Source organism: Podarcis raffonei, chromosome 16, assembly GCF_027172205.1.
Source record: "Podarcis raffonei isolate rPodRaf1 chromosome 16, rPodRaf1.pri, whole genome shotgun sequence".
Taxonomy (NCBI): domain Eukaryota; kingdom Metazoa; phylum Chordata; class Lepidosauria; order Squamata; family Lacertidae; genus Podarcis; species Podarcis raffonei.
The window spans coordinates 7,262,007-7,287,638 of NC_070617.1; the positions used below are offsets into that span (position 1 = coordinate 7,262,007).

The window sequence follows — 25,632 nt, forward strand, 5'->3', positions numbered from 1 at the left end:
TTGCACCCAGGTCCCGCTTGCCCGTTTTCCCTGGGCATCTGGTTGACACTCTGAGAACATGATGCTGGTCTAGATGGGCCTTTGACCCGATTCAGGATGGCCCTTCTGATGTTCTTATGTTAGGGAAAGGCTATCAACCCTTTAGGTCAGGCATGTCCAAAGTCTGTTTTAGGGGCCTAATCCGGCCCCCATGGCAGCATATGTCCTGGGGTAAAATCCTTTAAAAAGCTCAGCAACTTCAATCCTTAAAAAAAGCTCAACTTTGGCTGGTCCTCACGCATGTCCACTTCATCAAAGCTGGCCCTCTTTGAAAAAAGTTTGGGCACCCTTGCATTAGGTACAGTGGTACCTCGGGTTACAGGCACTTCAGGTTACAGATGCTTCAGGTTACAGACTCTGCTAACGCAGAAATAGTACCTTGGGTTAAGAACTTTGCTTCAGGATGAGAACAGAAATCGCGCGGCGGCGGCGGGAGGCCCCATTAGCTAAAGTGGTACTTCAGGTTAAGAATGGACCTCCAGAACGAATTAAGTTCTCAACCTGAGGTACCACTGTAATTGCTTCCATTATCCAACTGCTCTCATCATCTCCTGGCATCCATGTGGAATTAACCCTTCTCCAACACAAGCTCATTAAGTCTCTGTACAGGAGGCACCAGCTTGCAAGGGTGATTAGGGGTCCAGAGTTGCTCGTGTGATGTCCTGATGTCACACGTGTGACGTTTGTACATTGGGAGGAGCCAAAAGTGGAGACAGATGTGGTGCCCCTGCAGCTTCAGTGGACAGTGGCTCCTCCTTTTCCTCCTCCTGGTACTGCCACTGGTAGGAGGCTGCTTTGACTCTCCTTCCCCTCCGTGGCAGGAGAAGGAGGACTCAGCCACTGGAGCCCGCACTGCAGTCGGCTCCACGCTTCACCTCCACACTTTTGGAACACTGCGGGGGTGGGTCCTCGCTTCAACCCCCAAAATATGGGAAATGGACCCAGCCCCCTGAAGCTGGCCCTCTGCTTTGTATTCTTCCATGTGATAACCCTTCACTGCTCCTGAATACCAGCAGGACACGACTGGGAGAGGGCTATTGTTGACGACAGCATGAAATCATGAATCATACTGGGCTAGATTGTCCTGACTTCACAGGGCTGTTATGATGATAAAGCAGAGGGAATGGCTTTGTTTACTACCCTTAACCCCTAGAGAAAGGGTCATCTTAGGAACATAGGAAAATGCCTTCTGCTGTGTCAAGCCATTGGGTCATCTCTCCCAGGTTTCAGGCAATTCCCGCCCCACCTGGAGTTGTTGGGGATTGGACCTGAGACTTTATGCACACAGAGCAGGCGCTGTTCCACTGAGCTGCAGCTTTTCCTGAGTGTCAGGAATGAGCCAGCTCTAAGCGAAGGGCTACAGCCAACTGCAGAAAGCAGCCAGAAACAAGGAGGCTTTGATGTTAGTCAGGGGAGAACTGGCAGCTGCAGAAATCGGCTCTTCCTGACCTTGATGGGCAAGCTGATAAGGCAGTAGCTGAGAGCAGGCTAGAACACTGCCAAAGCACGCTGGAAGCTCAAATGGGCGCAAATAGACAAGGAGACAGTTTGTTGCAAAAGGAAGAGTTGGGCACTAATCTAATCTCTCCAAGGAGTTGGCGAATGGGAGGGCTTCTAGATAGGAAGCAAAACAAACGGTGCAAGGGGTGTCGTTTCAATATATTCTGCAAATCCCAGAAGGAATCTTCAGAAGGTTCATCATGAGTAATGATGCAGGAGGCTTTGTTAGATCTGTCCGGAGCTATCTGTTTGCTTTTCCAATAAATCCTCCTTTTTAATTATCTACGCTCACTGTATTATCAAGCTGGGAACCTGGACTCCTGATACTTAGCTGCAAGGTGTCCATTACTTCTCCCAAGTGCTATTTTCTGGGGGGCGGGGGGGAGGATGCCAGAACTCACCATGAATGCCTCTCATGTTCTCTTATAATGGCAATGATGCCTGCCTGAGAGGTGTAGGAACTGAGTTCCAGTGAGTTGTGGCTGAAATAAAGCCCTGCCTGTCCCACACCCAACCCAGGCTGTTTCCTCTCTCAGAATTAAGCAGAGCCACAGATTCCAAAACACAAAAGACAGTACATCTCTTTATTTACACCACAGCAATGTTGATTCTAAGCTCCCCCTTGTGGAATTTGTGTGTAAATATATTAACATATTAACCAACCGCCATTATGCAACCCAACCATCTAGAGCAGGAACGTCCAACTCCCAAGAGACTGCGATCTACTCACAGTATAAAAAAACTGGCATTGGAGGATGGACCAGAGTTGCTGAGCTTTTTTTAGGAAGCCAAAGTTGGGCTATTTTAGGGAGCCAAAGTTTTTGGGGGACATTTACAAATCACCAGGGGACAAAAGATCAACCAGGATCAACCAGGAACACCCCGCGATTGACCAGGAAGTCACGATCGACCTGTTGGACATGTCTGATATCTGGAACGCCCAAATCATATATGCTCAAAGCAAACTCAGTCTCGTTACGTTGCCAAAACCGCACTGCACACATGCAAGAAGGAGACATCAGCAGGTTAAGTGGACGCCAAAATTAGCAGAAGTGCAAGAGATCATTAATGAGAGAACCGCTAAGGAGAGTTTTATTTAAACACCTAAAAACAGCACAGTACGTACCTGCTGAGCATGCATAGCGGCCACTGAACAATGAGTGTTTTTTGGAGAGAGGAAATGGAAAACAGGGGAATGGTGAAATGAAATATCCTGGTGAAAGGCATGTCTTAATGGATGGAAACCTCAACAGTTGCAGTCCAGGCTGTGGCATTTTGTTGTAAGGTCTCACTTGGAGTCACTCTCATTCCTCTCTAACACTTCCAGCACTGCAGCAGATGAGTGAAGAAGTCTTCAGTTGTGCCTGTAATTGGGCCACTTGGAAATTTCTGAACGGATCGGCTCTCCGGGAGAAACAAGATTGCTGATGTCACTGTGGGCTACTACGAGGTAATCTGGAGACAGGTACCCGACCTTGACAGAGAAGTCAAGCAGGCACTTCAAAGCTTTCCATGCCGCTTGGTTGGGAGACCTCTCTGGAAGAGAAAGGGATGGTGGCATGAGACTCCAGAGTTTTTACAAACACACCCGTTAGCTATGCATATATTTTTTTTAGGAGCATAAGAAGAGCCCGCTGGATCAGGCCACATGCCCACCTGGACCAGCATTCTGTTCTCACAGTGGCCAACCAGATTTCCCTGAGAAACCACTGGTCTGATCCAGCAGGGTTCTAAGTCCATTTTCCAGCATCCTATTTCACCATAGCTAGCCAGATGTCTCTGGTTAGTCCACAGGCTGAAAATGAGTGCTATAGCGCTCTCCAACTCTTGTTTCCCATTGACCGGAGGTGGACCACAGACATAGCTGTTGATAGCTTTATTCTCCATGAATCTGCTTAATCTCCTTTTCGACAAAGGGACTCAATAGATCTATGTGAATGGACTCAATGCTCTAGAACATTCTAGCATGTCTCCACCCATGCGCCATGTTTTCAGAGCACACACCTGGAGGGCAGGTGGGGGAAAGCAGGGGTGTTGCATCAAAGCATACAGTGGTACCTCAGGTTACATGCGATTCAGGCTACATATGCTTCAGGTTACAGACTCTGCTAACCCAGAAATATTACCTCAGGTTAAGAACTTTGCTTCAGGATGAGAACAGAAATCGTGCTCCGGTGGCGCGGCAGCAGCAGGAGGCCCCATTAGCTAAAGTGGTGCTTCAGGTTAAGAACAGTTTCAGGTTAAGAACGGGCCTCCGGAACAAATTAAGTTCTTAACCCGAGGTACCACTGTACTTCAGTTTCTTCTGTGAAACAAAAACTGGAGAGCATTCACTTCTAAAAGATTGCTCTGTAGCAAGATGACTCTTTCACACACATCCAGGCCCAATTTAGGAATGTGTCACGAGCAACCTTTGACTTCACAGGACCAACACCCTACCCTTCAGTACAAAGCAAACTCTGTTCCCTTGAGAACCTCCCAAGAGTGGCATTCATCCAAGGATGCCTCTGCACCATCCCGTACAAAGCATGCAGTCCAAAGGGTGAGGTCATAAGCGAACATAAGCCTGGCTGCTGGATCGACCCAATGGCCCCATCTAGTCCAGCATCCTGTTCCCACAGTGGCCAACCAGATGTTTCCATGGGAAGCCTGCAAGTGAGACAACAGCAATTCCCCCGATTCTAGATTCCCAGCAACTGGTTTTGAGAAGCTTACAGACTCCAACAGGGGTAAAACATAGAATAGAATTTTATTATTATGGTCACAGACCATTTCCGGGTCACTTACAATATCAGGAAACTCATAAAACACAACCGGAATACATTAAATTGCAATTGGGTATAACAGAGACAATTCAGATATAGTGGCAGTTAAATTTTTTTATTAAATCTTGATCACTAAAATATAACCTAAAATTATCATTTAAAACCTTAATCATTTCGGTAGTACAGCTTGTTCCCTAAGTTTTATGGCAGCCGCACCGAATTTGGCCACCCTTAGCATGATCTCTAGATCCTTGTCCTCTACCAGGAGTTTTAGACATTGAAATTCGGACCCATTTGGAGACTTTTGTGTAACAGGAATGATAAATATCGAGCGTATATCCCCGTGGAAACGGCAGCGTAACAAGACATGAGAGACAGTTTCTACCTCCATCAAGCCGCAGGGGCAGACTCGTTCCGCGTACGGTTTACCCTCAAATCTGCCCTGCAATAAGGCAGATGGCAGCACGTTGAATCTAGCGAGGGTAAATGACCGTCTCTATTTGGGTATTTGTAATTTTGACAAATAATTTGCTGGGGTGAATCCTCTCCCATTATCTTTTATTGCTGGGTGTTTATTCATCTCGCTCACGTGGCATTGCAGTTCCACATCCCAAATTTTTTGGCGGATTATTGCTGTAGCTTTCTCATAATTTCTCATAATTATTGCTCTAGCTTTTTCATGCAATCATAGAATCATAGAGTTGGAAGAGACCACAAGGGCCATCGAGTCCAACCCCCTGCCAAGCAGGAAACACCATCAGAGCACTCCTGACATATGGTTGTCAAGCCTCTGCTTAAAGACCTCCAAAGAAGGAGACTCCACCACACTCCTTGGCAGCAAATTCCACTGTTGAACAGCTCTTACTGTCAGGAAGTTCTTCCTAATGTTTAGGTGGAATCTTCTTTCTTGTAGTTTGGATCCATTGCTCCGTGTCCGCTTCTCTGGAGCAGCAGAAAACAACCTTTCTCCCTCCTCTATGTGACATCCTTTTATATATTTGAACATGGCTATCATATCACCCCTTAACCTCCTCTTCTCCAGGCTAAACATGCCCAGCTCCCTTAGCCGTTCCTCATAAGGCATCGTTTCCAGGCCTTTGACCATTTTGTTGCCCTCCTCTGGACACGTTCCAGTTTGTCAGTGTCCTTCTTGAACTGTGGTGCCCAGAACTGGACACAGTACTCCAGGTGAGGTCTGACCAGAGCAGAATACAGTGGCACTATTACTTCCCTTGATCTAGATGCTATACTCCTATTGATGCAGCCCAGAATTGCATTGGCTTTTTTAGCTGCCGCGTCACACTGTTGATTCATGTCAAGTTTGTGGTCAACCAAGACTCCTAGATCCTTTTCACATGTACGTACTGCTCTCAAGCCAGGTGTCACCCATCTTGTATTTGTGCCTCTCATTTTTTTGCCCAAGTGCAATACTTTACATTTCTCCCTGTTAAAATTCATCTTGTTTGTTTTGGCCCAGTTCTCTAATCTGTCAAGGTCGTTTTGAAGTGTGATCCTGTCCTCTGGGGTGTTAGCCACCCCTCCCAGTTTGGTGTCATCTGCAAATTTGATCAGGATGCCCTTGAGTCCATCATCCAAGTAGCTTTGCAATGTAGCTTTCCATTTAGGTTGGTAGGAATCCAGTTAAGGGTGCCAACCCAACAGGGATAAAACAGGGGTAAAACATAGTCATTGTGGCTTGTAGCCATGGAGAGCCTTCTCCTCCATGATCCTGCTGGAGATGTTTGTCATTCTGAGGTTCAATGGTGGTGACTTTTGGGTCATTTATGGGAGCCTCAGGTTGAGGAGGAGACCAGGGAACCTCCAGATTTTGCTGATCTACATCTCCCTGGCCACTGGGCAGTGCTATGTGTGGCTGATGAGAATAATATTATTGGGAGAGTCACTGGGAATCTATGGGCCCTTTCTATGATGGTAGATAGCCAGTGCAATTAGGGAGGAACCACTTATGGGGGAAGGAGAGGAAGGCAGGCCAACAACCCAGTGGGGTTCAGCCCACTGACTTCAGCTTATCCTAGGGCTGCCATATGGCTGGGTTTTCCCGGCCACATCTGGGAATCAGGCAGTGAAATCAGGCAACTGGGTGGAAATGGCATCTGGGAGAACCCAGACGCATGGCAATAGGACATTGTTTTAAAAGAAATGCTTAAAAAACCCAAGAAAAGCCCAAAACTTTGTTGTTGTTTTGCAGAGGGGGCAGGTGTTCCCCCAAAAAGCTCAACAATTTTGTCCAGATCTTCACTTTGGGGAAGATGGCAACCCTAGTTCATCCTGTGTGCATCTTTTGATGTTACCAACCCACTGATGGCGACATGTTTTCCTAGGCTGTGATGCAACACCCTTCCACAAATGAGACAATCCACTCACCAGGGATGCTGGCTCCTAGGTGCTTCTGGGCCCTTTTGGGGCCCCTATATTTGGGGAGGTAGAGGCTGGCACCCCCCCCCCAATATCCCAAAAGTGCAGGGCCAAAGCACAGAACTGAGCACAGCATGCCCCCAGCAGCCAGCTCCTTCTCCACTCCCAGCTCCTCCCAACGTCCTGACGTCACACATGAGACGTGACCATCATAAGCTGACGCCTCTGCCACTCACTGAGCTCCCACGTAATGCAAGAGTAAACAAGGAGAGGATGCCAGAAACTATGGGATGGTTCTGGACTTGGGATATCACCCGAAGCCCTTTTTTTGTGTGCCTCCTCCATGAGAGATCCGGAGGGTGGCAAGACAAGAACGGGGCCTTTTGTGTGGTGGCTCCCCATTTGTGGAATGATCTTCCCATGGAGGCTCACCTGGAGCCATCATTACATATCTTTAGACGCCAAATGAAAGCATTCTCCTTCTCCCAGGCCTTTGGCTAATTCAACAATCTACAGCCTATGGGGAGGGGCTTTGTTTTTGTTTCTTACCATGTTATATTTTCCTGTTTTTTATATATTCTAAACCACCATGTGAGGGTAGGAGGGAAATGAGAGACAGAGAGAGAGAGAGCACTTTTTTCCTATTAAAAAAATGTTTAGGGGTACTCTCATTTTCCTACTCAGATTGAAATACTGCCCCTCACCGAGGCCAAACTTAGATTCACAAAACGTTTAGAGGTATGCGTACCCCTGCGTCCCCCCAGAAAAAAATCACTGGTTTAATAATAATAATTTATACCCCGCCCATCTGGCTGGGTTTCCCCAGCCACTCTGGGCAGCTTTCAACAGAATATTAAAATACAATAATCTATTAAACATTAAAAGCTTCCCTAAGTAGGGCTGCCTTCAGATGTCTTCTAAAAGTCTGGTAATTGTTTTTCTCTTTGACATCTGGTGGGAGGGCGTTCCACAGGGCGGGAGCCACTACCGAGAAGGCCCTCTGTCTGGTTCCCTGTAACTTGGCTTCTCACAGCGAGGGAACCACCAGAAGGCCCGTGGCCATGGACCCCAGGGTCTGGGCAAAATGATGGGGGTGGAGATAGATAGATAGATAGATAGATAGATTAGATAGATGATAGATAGATAGATGATAGATAGATAGATAGATAGATAGATAGATAGATAGATAGATATAGATGATAGATAGATAGATAGATGATAGATAGATAGATAGATGATAGATAGATAGATGATAGATAGATGATAGATAGATAGATAGATAGATAGATAGATAGATAGATAGATAGATGATAGATAGATAGATAGATGATAGAGATAGATAGATGATAGATAGATAGATAGATGATAGATAGATAGATAGATAGATAGATAGATAGATAGATAGATGATAGATAGATAGATGATAGATAGAGATAGATAGATAGATAGATGATAGATAGATAGATAGATAGATAGATAGATGATAGATAGATAGATAGATAGATAGATAGATAGATAGATAGATGATAGATAGATAGATGATAGATAGATAGATAGATGATAGAGATAGATAGATAGATGATAGATAGATAGATAGATAGATGATAGATAGAGATAGATAGATAGATAGATAGATAGATAGATAGATAGATAGATAGATGATAGATAGATAGATAGATGATAGATAGATAGATATAGATAGATGATAGATAGATAGATGATAGATGATAGATGATAGATAGATAGATGATAGATAGATAGATAGATATAGATAGATAGATAGATAGAGATAGATGATAGATAGATAGATAGATAGATAGATAGATAGATGATAGATAGATGATAGATAGATGGTAGATAGGTAGATATAGATTCCTCTGATCCTATTAAAGTTAACCCTTGATCCATCACCATGGGGACATTTGTTTCTAGGCATGAGGCCATAGCTCAGTGGTAGAGCACCTGCTTTGCATGCAGAAGGTTCCAGGTTCAATCCCCAGCATCTCCAGGTAGGGCTGAGGAAAGACCGTTCTCTGAAACCAGTCGGTGCGGGAAATACTGAGTTAGATGGGCCAATGATCTGACTGGGTTAAAGGTCTCCTAAGGCATGGATCTGCTCACCTACGAAGGTGCCAATGAAAGCGATGCCGAGGGACAAATCGTTGTAGCCGTAGGTGTGAGATCCAACATTGCGCCAGCCGCGCCCTTCATACACAAGCCCATCCTCGCCAATCAGGAAGCTGGAAGGAAGGAAGGAAGGAAGGAAGGAAGGAAGGAAGGAAGGAAGGAAGGAAAGAAAGAAAGAAAGAAAGAAAGAAAGAAAGAAAGAAAGAAAGAAAGAAAGAAAGAAAGAAAATATATTCTTGTGAGCTGCTGTGACTCCTGTACTGCAAGACTCCAAAGACTAAGGATGGGGAGAAATCTACATCTCCTCAAAGGATACACCATAATCGAATCCTACAAAATCTACTTTCTCCCGTGAACTTTACAATCCAGTTCTCCAACAATCCAGTTCTGCAATCCACACACACACACACACACACAGACATATATATATATGAAAATGAAAACAACATACAAGAATGCATTATATTAAACTGTCTGCAAAGAAACGAACACAATTTAATTAAACATTTAATTAAAATAATATTTAATTAAAATAATATTTAATTTAAAATAATATTTAATTTAATATTTTGATTAAATAATATTTTAATTAAAATACAAATTGTAGCAAATTTTCATTATGGCTTTTTAAAAGTAACAGCAGCAGCAGCAAAGCAAATTGAAGAAGTAGCAAACTGAACTTACGATGTGGAAGAGACACGGAGAGGAATTGAACAGATATGGCTTCTTACATTGAAGGGTGTGAAAGGAAGTGAGCGAGAGACATCGTTTGTGCCCTTCTTTTCTCACTTTTCCCCTTTACACCTCTTGTTTTGTTTGCTAAAGGTAAAGGTACCCCTGCCCGTACGGGCCAGTCGTGTCCGACTCTAGGGTTGTGCGCCCATCTCCCTCAAGAGGCCGGGGGCCAGCGCTGTCCGGAGACACTTCCAGGTCACGTGGCTAGCGTGACAAGCTGCATCTGGCGAGCCAGCGCAGCGCATGGAAACGCCGTTTACCTTCCCACCAGTAAGCGGTCCCTATTTATCTACTTGCACCCGGGGGTGCTTTCAAACTGCTAGGTTGGCAGGCGCTGGGACCGAGCAACGGGAGCGCACCCCGCCACGGGGATTCGAACCGCCGACCTTTCGATCGGCAAGTCCTAGGCACTGAGGCTTTTACCCACAGCGCCACCCGCGCCCGTGTTTGCTAGACAGATTTAAATACCTCGTCCAAATGGGGCCTCAAAGTGACTAATCTTCTTAAAGCCATACAAGACAGTGACCTTCACAGCCCCTTGTGGGAGTTACTGCGATCATTTAACAATTTGTTGTTATTAAAATTTATTAGTTGCTGAAATAGACTTACAGCAGAAAAAGTAAACAACACATGCATATATCATTGCTACACATGTGTTATAAAACTAGCAAAATGGACCATGCTTAAAAAGTAGTCTAGGTTCTTCAATACATGCAAAATTCCAGTCGAATAGCAAAAATACAGAAGCAATTTCCTATATGGAAAAACAAACAACACTGATTCACAGCAATATGAGTTAAGTGTGATTGTAGTAAGACTTGGAGGTCTTTATAAACAGCTACTGACTTGCTACATTATTCTGGAATCCAACACCTTTCCCAGTCATTTTATAAATAAAAAACAGAGTTAATTGTTAACAATGATGTGCTTTTGTTCTTTTGTTTGTCATGTATCTTGCAACATTCAATTCTACTGGAATATCCCCAAATTCCAGTGTTATGAGGGCTCATCGCAAACTCGGTTGAATTACTAATTGGTGGGCTGGGGCTCACAATACCTGATCTATTTTATTGCCTCAGTTCCTCTGTTGTTTGCAAAAGGGGTTCAGATTAATCTGAGCCTATCCAACCCAGCTCTGGAGCGGTAAGCGCCATGGGGCAAGGAACTGCCTCTTTGCTTTATGTTTGAGCTTCTAGTTCTTATAGTTGTTGAGATATACAGTGGTACCTTGGGTTACATACACTTCAGGTTACATACACTTCAGGTTACAGACGCTTCAGGTTACAGACTCTGCTAACCCAGAAATAGTACTTCGGGTTAAGAACTTTGCTTCAGGATGAGAACAGAAATCGTGCTCTGGCGGCGCGGCAGCAACAGGAGGCCCGGAACGAATTAAGTATTTAACCCGAGGTACCACTGTATAGGGAAAGCCATTCAGGCAGTGTATATATATATATATATATATATATATATATATATATATATATGGTCGTACCTTGGTTCCCGAATGGCTTAGTTGCAGAACAAAATGGCTCCCGAACACCACAACCCCAGAGTAAGTGTTCCAGTTTGCAAACATTTTTCGGAAGCCGAACATCCGACGCCGCTTCCGTTTGACTGCAGGAAGCCCCTGCAGCCAATCGGAAGCCGAGCTTTGGTTTTTGAACGGTTTCGGGAGTCAAACGGACTCCCGGAATGGATTAAGTTCGAGAACCAAGGTACCACTGTAGGCTACTTTATTGTTAAGTTGATATTTGAAGCGGCTTAAGCAAAGTCAAACAGTGATCTCGACTAACAGAAATGCAGCAAGAAAAAGAGATAATTAAGATACTTTAGTACAAGAATAAGAACAACGCTCTTACTTATAGGCCACATCGCACCACCCTTTGAGGCCCAGGTGATAATCCTGAGCGTTCCTGACTTCTCTGGAGCATTCGGCTCGCGTTTTGCACGGATTCTGAGCCGTGTGGATGATGATGACGTACTCAGGCGGGAGGTCCTTCAAAGGTTCAGAGCAGTTGGCCGGCTTTGCACCCCACTTGGAGGGGGTGATGAGTTTGAAGCACCCCGAAGCTGGGAACATACAAAAGGAAAACTGCGAAGTGGTACGGGTGTGTGAAACCAGGGCTCACACCGTTCCTTCCAAGCTCCACCACTCCTCTTGATTTCAATGCAAGCCAACCGATGGCTAAAATCCTAACTGAGGTCTGCTCAATGAATTATGGCAGTGCCAGATTTATGTATAAGTTAAACAAACTATAGCTTAGGGCTCCACTCCCTTGGGGGGGCCCAAAAAAATTAAAGGAAAAAAACTGGATGTCCATTTCCAAAATATAAGATAAAAAACAAATAAAATCAAACCTACATACAGCAGGTTGGCTCCTATTTGTGATGTGCAAATGGCTTTAGATACCTGTTAGGTCCATAAATTTCCATATATGGGACGCGGGTGGCGCTGTGGGTTAAACCACAGAGCCTAGGGCTTGCTGATCAGAAGGTCAGCGGTTCGAATCCCCGCGATGTGGATGCCAACCTAGCAGTTCAAAAGCACTTCAAAGTGCAAGTAGATAAATAGGTACCGCTCTGGCGGGAAGGTAAACAGCGTTTCCGTGCACTGCTCTGGTTCGCCAGAAGTGGCTTAGTCATGCTGGCCACATGACCCAGAAGCTGTACGCCGGCTCCCTCAGCCAATAAAGCGAGATGAGCGCCGCAACCCCAGAGTCAGTCACGACTGGACCTAATGGTCAGGGGTCCCTTTACCTTTACCTTTATTATGTGCAAATGGCTTTAGATACCTATTACGTCCATAAATTACCGTATAGCATATTGTTGTTGTTGTTGTTTAGTCGTTTAGTCGTGTCCGACTCTTCGTGACCCCATGGACCAGAGAACGCCAGGCACCTCTGTCCTCCACTGCCTCCCGCAGTTTGGTCAAACTCATGCTGGTAACCTCGAAAACACTATCCAACCATCTCGTCCTCTGTCGCCCCCTCTCCTTGTGCCCTCCATCTTTCCCAACATCAGGGTCTTCTCCAGGGAGTCTTCTCTTCTCATGAGGTGGCCAAAGTACTGGAGCCTCAGCTTCACAATCTGTTCTTCCAGTGAGCACTCAGGGCTGATTTCCTTCAGAATGGATGCGTTTGATCTTCTTGCAGTCCATGGGACTCTCAAGAGTCTCCTCCAGCACCATAATTCAAAAGCATCAATTCTTCGGCGATCAGCCTTCTTTATGTTCCAGCTCTCACTTCCATACATCACTACTATAGCATATACTATAGCATATATTCAACACAAAAAACAGCGACAATTTGTCGTTGACAAAGGACAGGTAGACAGTAAAGGACCTCATTACCTTCAGTAGCTTAGGGCCTCATCAACCCTAAATCCGGCCCTGAATTATGGTAACTCTATCCCCATGCATTATCAGGTGGTACAGTCATGCTGATGATCATACCACATCCTCCTGTTGTTTCAATTGGCTTTCAAGCTTACCTTGTGACAGAGCACACAGAAAAAGCAGAATAATCTCTTGGCTGGCCATCATCTTGCTATTAAAGACCTGTGGTAAATAAAATATTGATGGGTTAAAGCTGGTCTAGACAACATTATATATAATCCAAGTTTGTGAGGAGAGATATTACAGTAGACAACGTTCTATGAAACAAAGAGATGGAAGGCTTACATTTAATCACAAGACTATTCATAATATATTTGCAGAATATTATTCTGATTTATATCAAATAACTGAACCTTTGGAGAATAAGACTGAGTTATATTTGGGAAATGTAAGACTGCAATTTCAAAGCTGAAACATTATTATTTTTATTATTATTATTTGTATCCCACCCTTTATCCATAGATCTCTGGGCAGTTCACAGCATACCTGATGTGACTAATTTTGTTTAATGAAGTTTGGCAAGGAAGAGGCACCCAAAAGACATTGAATGCTTCTCAGATTATTGTCTCACTCAAACCTGGACAAGATAGGCAGGAAGTGGGATCATACAGACCTTTCACCCTGCTTAATCAGGATTAAAGAAAATGATTATATCCGTTTTGGCATCTCATGTGTGCAGGGTGATTGCAACAATTATGAATTTAGATCAGACAGGGTTCATACCCAATGCACATACGGCAGATCCAGTATGCTGTTTATTAAATGTTACATTTGATTGTAGAAGGAAGCAAACTCCATTGGCTACAGATACCTATAAAGCATTTGATTCCCTGGAATGGTGTTGCTTGTTGCGTGTTTTAAACAAATACCAGTTGGAGACTAAATCTACAGCAGCAACTGCTTAGTTGTATAAAGTGAATTATGGCACAGTGTGTACCCATGATCAAGATTCCTCACTGATTTTTATTTGAAGGGGTACTAAACAGAGATGTCCCTGGTCCACATTGCTCTTCCCTCTTTTTGCAGCTGCTGGCTGAATTTATATATCTCAGTTTTTATGAGGGTACAGTTGAGTCTTTATGCTGATGAGTCTTTATGTTGAGTCTTTATGCTGATGATGCGGTGTGTATGCTGAGAGATCCTAACAGGGCTTTACTTGCAGCGTCACCAGAATAAAATACATTTTGATGAAGCAGCAGGCCTGCATACAGATTTGGATGAATCTATTATTTCCACACAGATTGTCCTTTGCCTCAGACAGAGAGGCCAGGGGAGACAAGCACAGCAGGGCTGGATTTCCACATTTGGAAGACGCATGTACCATCTGAAGAGAGCCTCCCCATTTGCAGGAATATACAGTGCCAGAGAAAAGGGAAGGGGTCATACTTTCAGTCGTGTGGTCCTCCAGGTGTGATTGGCTTCCAACTCCCATCAGCACCAGCCAGCACGGCCAATGCTCAGCAATGATGAGAGATGTAGTCCAGCAACTTCTGAAGGGCTACATGTTCCCCATTCCTGCCTTATAAAGAGTCAGACTTTGGTCCATCTGGTTCAGCATCGTCTGCATTGAGAAGCAGCAGCTCTCCAGGATTCAAACAGGGGTCTTCCCCAGTCCTACCTAGAGAGACCTCCTGCGTGTGCACGTTGCCATGGAGGTATAATCATCCTCACCTTCAAAAAAAGAAGATGGGCAGATGCTGTTGGGTTTTACCTGCCAACTGCTCCAGCCAGCATGGTCAACAGCCAGGGTTGATGGAAGCTGTAATGGTCCCACAAATGTTGCTGGACCTATCATCTCCTGTGAGCACAGCCAATGGCCAGAGTTGGCAGGTCTAGTAGTCCAAAAGAGGGCCAGAGATTTCCCCAGCCCAGCTGTAGCATCATGAGACCTGGGATAGCTCAGTCAATAGAACTTGACCCTCGTGATCCCTTCCAATTCTGGAGTTCTATGAGTCTATGAAGGGACGCGGGTGGTGCTGTGGGTTAAACCACAGAGTCTAAGACTTGCCAATCAAAAGGTCGGCGGTTCGAATCCCCATGACGGGGTGAGCTCCCATTGCTCGGTCCCTGCTCCTGCCAACCTAGCAGTTCGAAAGCACGTCCAAGTGCAAGTAGATAAATAGGTACCACTCCAGAGGGAAGGTAAACGGCGTTTCCGTACACTGTTCTGGTTCGCCAGAAGCGGCTTAGTCATGCTGGCCACATGACCCGGAAGCTGTATGCCGGCTCCCTCAGCCAATAAAGTGAGATGAGCGCCGCAACCCCAGAGTCGGCCACGACTGGACCTAATGGTCAGTGGTCCCTTTACCTTTACCTATGAGTCTATGAATCTAAAGCCCAGCAATAAGAACGGATAATCCAAAGAACAAAATTATCTATCCACACTATCCCATCAGCCAACAGTCAGAGATAATGGGAGCTGGAGTCCAAGAACTTCAGGGTGGGGAAGAAATGAGCTCCCCGTCCCTGGCCTAGCCCATTTCTTGAAAGCACAGAAACAATTGAGAACCTACCTGTGCCCGGTTTAAGCTTAGCCTTCCTTCTAAAAGCTGCAGGTTTTACCTCTCTCCCTTTTTAAAGGGAGGCGGAGGATTGTGGGGAAAGTCAGAATGTCGAAACCAGCCAGGAGCCTTGGGCGAGGTGTCGCCAGGCTGTGGATCCTGGCAGCAGCAAGGGTGTGAACAGAGGGATAATAAGCAAGGGTTATGAAACCCCCTAGTATTGGTGCAGATCCATCAAGTCACAGAGACAAAAGCAGAGGAAGCAAAGGCTTTATCTCTTGGAGGATTATGTAAGCGAAACGCTTTTGCAGAAGGCATCTATGCTGGGACAAGGGAAACCCAGCTGTTATGTCGTGTTAATTATAACATGAGTTATGATGTGTCACGCCACCTGCCTTAGAGATGTTTAATATCCCAGGGAAGGCTTCGATGACTCAAGGAGATTTCTGTTGAGACAAACTGTAAAAAAAACAACAACACCAAGGTGAAATTAAGCAGGAAAGCACAAGCATTGCTTGCAAGCCCGTCATAGCTTTGATCCTGGCATATCCATGTTGTATTATTATTATTATTATTATTATTATTATTATTATTATTATTATTAAATATAAACAAATACATTTGTATATCACTTTACAGTGGCACCTTAGGTTACAGACGCTTCAGGATACAGATGCTTCAGGTTACAGACTCCAATAACCCAGAAATAATACCTCGGGTTAAGAACTTTGCTTCAGGATGAGAACAGAAATTGTGCGGAGGCAGTGTGAGGCCCCATTAGCTAAAGTGGTACCTCAGGTAAAGAACAGTTTCAGGTTAAGAACGGACCTCCAGAATGAATTAAGTTCTTAACCAGAGGTACCACTGTATACCTGCAAGTCTCGGGGGTGGTTCGCAAGATAAAATCACAATACAGTGGAACCTCAGTTGTCGAACATACAGTATTTTTCCGTGTATAACACGTCCCCGTGTATAAGAGGATCCCTATTTTGGGGGACTCAAATTCAAGAAAATGGGGGGAGATGGCCCAGAGTTGTTTAGCTTGGGGGGCGGGCATTGCCCAAGGTTGTTGAGCTTTTGGGGGGGGAATGCAGAAAATCACTAACCCAACTTACAAACGCTGACAATCACTCGCATCACTGACGCCAAAAAAGCGTCTGCCCGCTCACCAACAGCAGCTGGCAATCGCACGCCCAGTTGCTGCAACGGCAGCCAATCCACAGCAGCCCTTGCCGCAGCCACCAACCACCCCCGAAGCTTGCGACTGAAACCAATCACCCGTCCCCCAATGCGTTATCCGTGTATAAGACCCCCGTTTTTTAACTTTATTTTAGAGTTTAAAAACCCCATCTTATACACAGAAAAGTATGGTAAATAATCGTTTTTAATATCATCTCATTGTCAGGTGGGTTCCTTTAACCTTGGACTCAGCTACTCAGCTGCAAATAAAATGTTTTAAGTGTGTTTTAAGTGCCATATACAATGTAACACTAGATGGCGATGGTGAGCCTGTTAGGATATTTCCGTTCCACCTTAAAAGGGAGCAGGCTTTGTGAGTCACAGAGTCTGCGTATTTCCTGTTCACAGGATGTTTATGTTTTCAGTTGCTTTCGTTTCTTTCTTGTTGCCTGAGCATACCGATGCAGGCGGTCATGTTTCTCTTTGTTCTGACCAACGCTAAATAAACTGTAAATATGCTCTCCTGCTGTGCATCTCTCGCTGTGTGAATTCTGCTGACAGAGTGTGCACCAGCCTAAGAATGTGGAATACTGTTTCTGAGGCTTCGTGTCGCTAATTGCTGATACTGTGTGTCTACGGGAGATCAATGGATCGTCCGGCAGCTGGCTTGGGGGCTCAGATGGACCCATGTCTCCCTGGCAGTATCCCAATAGAGCCATATGGAAAATTCAATGTATTTTTAAAAACGCTTTTTAAAAAAGCATTTTCAGAACGGGGGTGTGTGTGTGTGATTTTTATTAAATTTTCTGTTTTACAATTACAAATATTCATTTTAAACAATCTTAACATATCAGTGACTTCCCTTCTTCTCTTTCCGTGGTTTATTTTCCATACCATAAATCCCTGCTTATTTTACATAAACTAAACCATTCGGTATTTCCATTATTACATCCATCAAAACTCGTTTACCCTGTTAATGCTGCCAACATTTTCAAGTGTACACAATCCCCCCCCATATATTCAACAAACGTTTTCCAATCTTTTCTAAACCTATGTTCTTCTTGTTCTCTTATTCTATATGATAGGTCCACAAGCTGCGCATATTCCACCAGTTTAAGTTGCCATTCTTCTTTAGTCGGGACCTCATTCGCTTTCCACTTTGGGGGCTAACAAAACACCAGCCGTAGAACTTTTTTTTTTATGCGTGTAGACTCCAAACTTGTCTTGCCTCTTCATTTGCAAGGCAGCCTGCTAAGTCCTATTGTGCCACAAAGTGGCAGCATGCGGCTCCAAGAACTTTGCCAAAAGGGAATGCCACTCTCAGTTTTGGGTCCTGCACATCTGTTCTATAGAGCTTTATTTGGGTCCAAGTTAACTTCTATCAATGGTATTGTCGTGGTCCGGTTCATGGGCAAACGAAGTCGGGAGCAGGGGCAAGATGGCGGGGTGGGAGCAGGAACAGGGGTCCAGAAGCCAGGAGTCAGGAAGCCAAGAGTCCGAGGGTCAGAGAGCCAGGAGTCACGAAGTCAGGGGTCCAAGGATCAAGAAGCAGGGAGTCAAGAAGGCGAGGTTCAAGGATCAGGAAGCAAGAAGCCAAACGCAGCAAGGCAGGAAGTCTGTTGCTGTTGCAAAGAGCCGAAGGGAAATGCTGACTTTATATCCCTTCCCGGCTCTTGCCACCAGGTGCTGTGAGTTACCAAGTGGCCTCACCTGTGTGGCTGCACCTTGCCTTTTCAGAACAAACTTAGGAAGGCCCCAGTCCTGCAAAGGCCTATTGGTCACAGAGCCTGGCTCCTGCACGCACACCTGACAGGTATGGTCTATATACAGTGGTACCTCGGGTTACATACGCTTCAGGTTACAGACTCCAGTAACCCAGAAATAGTACCTCGGGTTAAGAACTTTGCTTCAGGATGAGAACAGAAATCGTGGTCCGGCAGCGCGGCAGCAGCAGGAGGGCCCATTAGCTAAAGTGGTGCTTCAGGTTAAGAACAGTTTCAGGTTAAGAACAGACCTCTAGAACAAATTAAGTAGTTAACCCGAGGTACCACTGTACACATAAAGGAATCTGATCTGATGGGGACAAAGCAAAGCCACTTCCACCTTAAGGAGGAGGTGGGGTTGTGGGCTTCGCATCCCCTCCACGTGCATAGGGGGTGGGAGGCCAGCCCCGTGCGATTGGGGGATTCTCGGCTGCATCACCTCCTAGCCAGCCAATCAGGTTGCTCCGGGGGCGTAGCCTGCCCTATTTAAGGCAGGACGCAGCCGGGTATCTCCCTCTTTGTCCACCCTCCAGCTGCTCCAGTTTTTCCACCCTCCCACCCTCTAAGGTTTTCGTTCCTTGACCTCGCTATGGACTTTAGTTGGTCGCCATTGAGGGGACTGGTAGGAATTTTTCCACTTGGCAAATTGGCAGCAGCCACTTGGTTTTCGCCTGCCTCATAGCAAATCGCCACAACTTTCTGGGTATTTGGCAATTAGGCAATGGTATTGTTCTGTAGATGGAAGAGGGGAGGAAGCGCCATCACCTGCCCCACATATTGAAGGGTAGTCCGTTAAAGGATTCCGGGGGGCATGGCCATGTCCGAAGCCCAAGGCACGCCCCCTATTGGTGACCCCAGGGGAGTTCCTAGTTGATGCGCATCAGCAGGACTCCCCCTACTGGTGGTTAACCCTTCCCGGACTTCAAGCAAACAGGCTGAAGTCGGATACAGTGGTACCTTGGGTTAAGTACTTAATTCGTTCCGGAGGTCTGTTCTTAACCTGAAACTGTTCTTAACCTGAAGCACCACTTTAGCTAATGGGGCCTCCCACTGCTGCCACACCGCCAGAGCACGATTTCTGTTCTCATCCTGAAGCAAAGTTCTTAACCCGAGGTCCTATTTCTGGGTTAGCGGAGTCTGTAACCTGAAGCGTATGTAACCCGAGGTACCACTGTATAGTCTGTTAGGACCAATGCCTAAGCCAATACCGCTCATCACCTGTAACCAATAAAGTTGTGGCCTTTTTTAGCCCATTAACCCTAACAATTGTGTCATGTGTAATTATTTCTACCGGGGGGGGGGGCGGGAACTCGCCATACAATCTCCACAACACCTGAAGGCAGCAAGCTAACTTAGGAGTCATTCACCTTCAAGAAACTCCCATCTACCTTGGATTTCTTCTCTTTGAGTATTTCTGACCACGCTATCTTACCCGTTAGTTCTTTAAGCTTTCGGAAATTGACCTTCTTAAAGTCCAGAGTGCATGTCCGCCTTCACTCCTGCTCATGAGCCAATAGAGACCGCAAGCCGCTAAGTAGAACTTTGGAACCTTCTATGATTTTTTTGTACACTTGTATGATATTAATTTAAAATTTGTTTATTTTAATAAAGCTGACATTGTGGGCAGGATTTAGGTTTGATGAGGCCCTAAGCTACTGAAGGTAATGGGGCCCTTTATATGTCCAGCTGTCCTTTGTCAACAACAAATTGTCGCTGTTTTTTGTGTTGAATGTGTTGTGTTGTGCTATATGGTAATTTATGGACCCAATAGGTATCTAAAGCCATTTGCGCATGTTGCCATGCAACCAGTCCATGCACAATGTAGGCACCCTATATATAGAAATGAGCAAACCTGAGATATTTTAGGGAGCAGGCTAGCAGGCGGGGTCCATTACTTACATCGTAGGAGCCTACACAACACAAAACACGGTTGCTATATGTAGGTTTTATTTTATTTGTTTTTTATCTTATATTTTCGAAATGTACATCCAGATTGTTGCTTTTCCTTTAAATTTTTTGGGTTCCCCGAGAGAGTGGGGCCCTAAGCTATAGCTTGTTTAGCTTATATTTAAATCCAGCACTGATTGTGGGCAAAACCTGGGTGCTCTCTGATCTGCAAAAAATAGTATCTCCACTTGCAGAAAAACCTTGCATTCTTCTATTGTGCCACCAGGTGGCAACAAATATTCCCCAAATGCTCAGCAAATTCCATTTTCCTGCAGGAAATAAAGAGCCTTCAGTTTCTCCTCACCCACCCATCTCCAGCCACAATATCAGCCCCTCCAAATGTCCGTATTTCCAGAGATAGTCTCGGATTTTCAGAAGCCATCCTAGCTTCTGATTTGATCCCAGAATGTCCCAGTTTTCCTTAGGATGTCCCTATTTTCATCAGAGAAATGTTGGAGGGTATGGAGTTATGTGACCCCTGAGCCAAGGAGATAAATAACTATGCAGCCTCTAAAAGACATCTGAAGGTAGCCCTGTATAGGAAGGTTTTAAACATTTAATTTTTTATTATGTTTTTATATACATTGGGTGCCACCCAGAGTGGTTGGGGCAACCCAGTGTTATATAAGAACTTTAACGTCTCAGATATAGAATCAATATTCATAAATGCACACATATCAAAATACATGAACCATGTGTCTGAAATAGTACAGGAGAGCAATCCTGAAGTCATTTTGACTCTCCCAAAGGCCTCAAATGTTCCTCTGCAGTAAGGGAGGCAAATGGGGAAAGCCTTCCCATTGTATTTTTGCTTGAAAATCCTATCTTAAGGGCATATCTGTGTATGAATAGGGTGAGCCTGTGACCTGGATTCAGGAACTAAAGAATTAACCATCACACAAAAAATGGCCAGGCTGCCCAGATAATGCAATCAGTGACCATTATCAGGTATCCTGGCAGACAGGATTTCTGCTGTAGACCGCCTCCTCCTTTGATGGATGGATGGATGGTGTTTTTTGGGGGGTGGTATTGGGCTACAGGGTGGACAATTTCAAAAGTCTATATAAGAGCTTGCACACCATTGTTTGGAGTTCTCCTCACTCCTGTGAGTGGGGACCCTGTTGCAACTGTTCTTTGAATAAAGATCAGGCTTACTAGCCGCTTTGCTTCTCAGTATACTCTGGTGTATACTAGACAACATCTTAAAAAGCAGAGACATCACCTTGCCAACAAAGGTCCGTATAGTTAAAGCTATGGTTTTCCAGTAGTGATGTATGGAAGTGAGAGCTGGACCATAAAGAAGGCTGATCGCCAAAGAATTGATGCTTTTGAATTGTGGTGCTGGAGGAGACTCTTGAGAGTCCCATGGACTGCAAGAAGATCAAACCTCTCCATTCTGAAGGAAATCAGCCCTGAGTGCTCACTGGAAGGACATATCCTGAAGCTGGGGCTCCAATACTTTGGCCACCTCATGAGAAGCGAAGACTCCCTGGAAAAGACCCTGATGTTGGGAAAGATGGAGGGCACAAGGAGAAGGGGACGACAGAGGACGAGATGGTTGGATAGTGTTCTCGAAGCTACCAGCATGAGTTTGACCAAACTGCGGGAGGCAGTGGAAGACAGGAGTGCCTGGCGTGCTCTGGTCCAGGGGGTCACGAAGAGTCGGACACGACTAAATGATTAAACAACAACAACAAGGAAAAATGGGGCATTCCGAGATCAAATCTGAAACCAGGACGGCTTCTGTAAATCTGGGACTGTCCCTGGAAAACAGGGACACTTGGAGGGTCTAAACTACTGGTCAGCTAACTTTAAGCTCCTGTTATTCATTTGTAGCCTTGTCCATACTTGTCTGACACCTGATATCAAAAGTATTGGTGGTAGATGGGTGTTGTTTGTGAGGAAAAGCCTCATGGGCCAAATCTGGGCCGAATGAGGCCTGTGGGCTGGTAGTTCCCCATCAATTCAATGGTAACAAGGTTACTCTGGGAGTTTTGCTGGGGTAATGAAAAGGGGCCAGAATTTGGCCTCTTAGCCTCCCCTGATGTGCACACACAGCAATCTGGTTTAAGAGGAAACAGACTGCAAATTGCTCAGGATAGTGTTGCATTCTTGCACAATTTCCTCAAGCTGGGTTTTCCCTTGATAGTGCAAGCTGGTTTTAAAACAAAAAGCCACCAGTTTTAACAGGTTTTTCTCATAATAAAAAAAATCAGTTGGATGGGGCAACATTCCTCAGTGAGGATTTGAGAGCAAAGGGACAGAGCAGTCCTTGTAAGGTGAATCAGCACAGCAGAATACGCCCCTATCCAATGTAAATGTATGTTTGACATGTAGGCTTAGGTGCTGAGTCCTCTCACACAGTCTGAGAAGCAGGGTGTTGAATAGCATAAAAAATACACAATAATATAAATAAACTGGTGTTATAAGAAAAACTGCTCCCTTTCCCTTATGGGGTATTGAGTCGTACTGAGTCTTTAAGTGGGCTCTGTCTGTAGGAGAAAATAACAGAGGCATCCATTCTTCAGCGATCAGCCTTCTTTATGGTCCAGCTCTCACTTGCATAAATCACTACTGGGAAAACCATAGCTTTAAATATAAGGACCTTTGTTGGCAAAGTGATGTCTCTGCTTTTTAAGATGCTGTCTAGGTTTGCTATTGCCTTTCTCCCAAGGAGCAGGCGTCTTTTAATTTCGTGACTGCTGTCACCATCTGCAGTGATCATGGAGCCCAAGTAAGTAAAATCTCTCACTGCCTCCATTTTTTCCCCTTCTATTTGCTAGGAAGTGATGGGACCAGTGGCCATGATCTTCGTGTTTTTTTTATGTTGAGCTTCAGACCATATTTTGCACTCTCCTCTTTCACCCTCATTAAAAGGTTCTTTATTTCCTCCTCACTTTCTGCCATCAAAGTTGTGTCAACTGCATATCTGAGGCTGTTGATATTTCTTCCGGCGATCTTAATTCCGGCTTGGGATTCATCCAGCCCAGCCTTTCGCATGATGAATTCTGCATATAAGTTAAATAAGCAGGGAGACAATATACAGCCTTGTCGTACTCCTTTCCCAATTTTGAACCAGTCAGTTGTTCCATATCCAGTTCTAACTGTAGCTTCTTGTCCCACATAGAGATTTCTCAGGAGACAGATGAGGTGATCAGGCACTCCCATTTCTTTAAGAACTTGCCATAGTTTGCTGTGGTCGACACAGTTAAAGGTTTTTGCATAGTCAATGAAGCAGAAGTAGATGTCTTTCTGAAACTCTCTAGCTTTCTCCACAATCCAGTCCATGTTTGCAATTTGGTCTCTGGTTCCTCTGCCCCTTTTTCCTTAAGAAAAGCCCCTTTTTCCTTAGGACGTCCCTATTTTCATCAGAAAAATATTGGAAGGTATGTAGTTATGCAACCCCTGAACCAAGGAGATAAGTAACTATGCAACCTCTAGAAGACCACCCGATATAGACTTCCGGAGGCGGCGCAAAACCGTGATGGCGGACCTCTTCGAGCTCTGAAGAGGGGCACCGCAGAAAAGGGTTGCTCGCGACGGCGCAGCGGCAACCCATCAAGATAAACCACGGGCAGAGTGAGTCCGTGGCCGTGGGACCCGGCGGGCACCTGGAGCGACCCCGAAATCACAAAAGGAACCCCGTAAGGGGCTCCGGAGTGAAGGAGGGGGAGCGGTGCTGTGGGTTCATCGCTCTTTCTGCGGAGGCGAAGCCGCGCGGCTGTCACGGATGAGCGCTGACCTTTCTTCCAAGAAACATCGGGCTGAAACATCAAACCCGTGAGTAAGGACCTAAGATTCTACAAATCAAATCGGAAAATTTGGCTAAAAACGGGAGACGAGAAAGAGGAAGTCCGTCTTCCGACACTGCTTTCAAGATCAAAGCAGACGGTCTAAAGAGCGGAAAGCGCTGTGAACAGGGAAGCTTTGAAGCTTTAAATCGGGACTTTCGTGCACATTTGAATTTTACTTTTAAAGAATAAATACAGCATAAAATTGACCTGGAGCGGACACCCCAAGGGCAAGGGAAGACTCTAACCCCAAATTCCCGGGTGGCCGGGTAAAGTTGTTTAAACTGCGGAACTGTTGCAAGCTTCCAGATACTTTTGTAACTGGATAGTGTAATTTTGAGCTCACCTAGCTGAAGTGGATACAATTGCAGGCACCTTGCTGGAACTTTGTTATATGTTTAAAAGGGCTCTGCAGGACCTTTCTTTTAGCGTGCTGGAACTAATTTGCTTTTAAAATTGTTTTTAAAGTTGGAACAAAGAGACTTTAATTGCGGAAAGTTACCTTCTTCTTACTAAAACTTTGGTGGCACTCCCCCTAGAGGACATTGGGAATATAGAGGCCTGGGAAAGTTTCTCTGTTTACCTTCTCTCAATAGACTGTTTTTAATTCTGGACTTGCCTTTCCCATGGGATTACAACACTTGACCTTGAACGTTGACTGATGAGTGGCACAGGAAAGACAAGAGCAGCCAAAGCTAAGGAAGCTAAGGAGAAAGAGAAAGCAAAAAAGCAAGCACAGCTTTTGCAAACAACTTTAACTCAGGGACGTAGATTATCAGTTCCAGCTGTGCTTGCGACACAAAAAGTAGAAACCGAAAAGCCTGAAAAATCTGAAGAGGAAGATATGGCAGCAGGAGGAGCTGAGGCAGTACTGAAACAAGTTTTGGAACAATTGTCAGCAATAAATCAAAAAATTGATAACCAATCAACAAAAATTGACCAAGCAACATCCTCGATCCAGAAATTGACAGATCAGGTTTCCCAACATACCCAAGCAATTGAAAAATTGCAAGGAGCAACAGAAGAGAATCGTAAACTGGCAGGGGAAGCCGTTCAAATTGCAACATCAGCTAAAAAAGAAGTCGAGGAAGTTAAAGCGGAAGTCAAGCCTCTTCATAAACAGATAGGGGACCAACAAACCTATCTCTCGTTGGTGGAATTGAAAAATCGCGAGACCAACCTCAGACTAAGGGCAGTCCCAGAAATTGAACAAGAAGATTTGAAAGGACTTTTGACAACAGAGTTTACAAAGTTCTGGGACTTAAAAGAAGAAATTGATTTCAAAATTGTATCGGCTTTTCGGTTGGGAAGATTAGTAAGAAAAGATAGATCCAGAGACTGCTTAATAGCTTTGAGATCAAGGGAGGAGAGAGACAAAATACTAGGCCTACACTTCAAAAACTCAATTGTGATACAAGAGAAAAGGGTGGAAATTTACCGAGATATTCCTAAACAGTTATTGGACTTGAGAGCCACCTACTCAGATTTGGCTAAGTTGCTGAGACTCAACAC

At 45.0% G+C, this 25,632-nt stretch overlaps 1 protein-coding gene across 1 annotated transcript in view; it reads right to left on the minus strand.

Annotated features, from left to right (window-relative positions):
• Window positions 1-2,604: 2,604 nt before the first annotated feature.
• Window positions 2,605-25,632, minus strand: part of LOC128403709 (peptidoglycan recognition protein 3-like) — a 34,596-nt gene continuing 11,568 nt past the window's right edge. The window contains exons 2-5 of the mRNA XM_053368735.1: window positions 13,035-13,101; window positions 11,405-11,615; window positions 8,802-8,920; window positions 2,605-3,075 (exon numbers count right to left, since the gene is read on the minus strand). Of these exons, the coding sequence (XP_053224710.1) occupies window positions 2,894-3,075; window positions 8,802-8,920; window positions 11,405-11,615; window positions 13,035-13,086 (564 nt within the window). The 5' untranslated portion in view covers window positions 13,087-13,101 and the 3' untranslated portion in view covers window positions 2,605-2,893. The remainder of the gene's footprint in view (window positions 3,076-8,801; window positions 8,921-11,404; window positions 11,616-13,034; window positions 13,102-25,632) is intronic.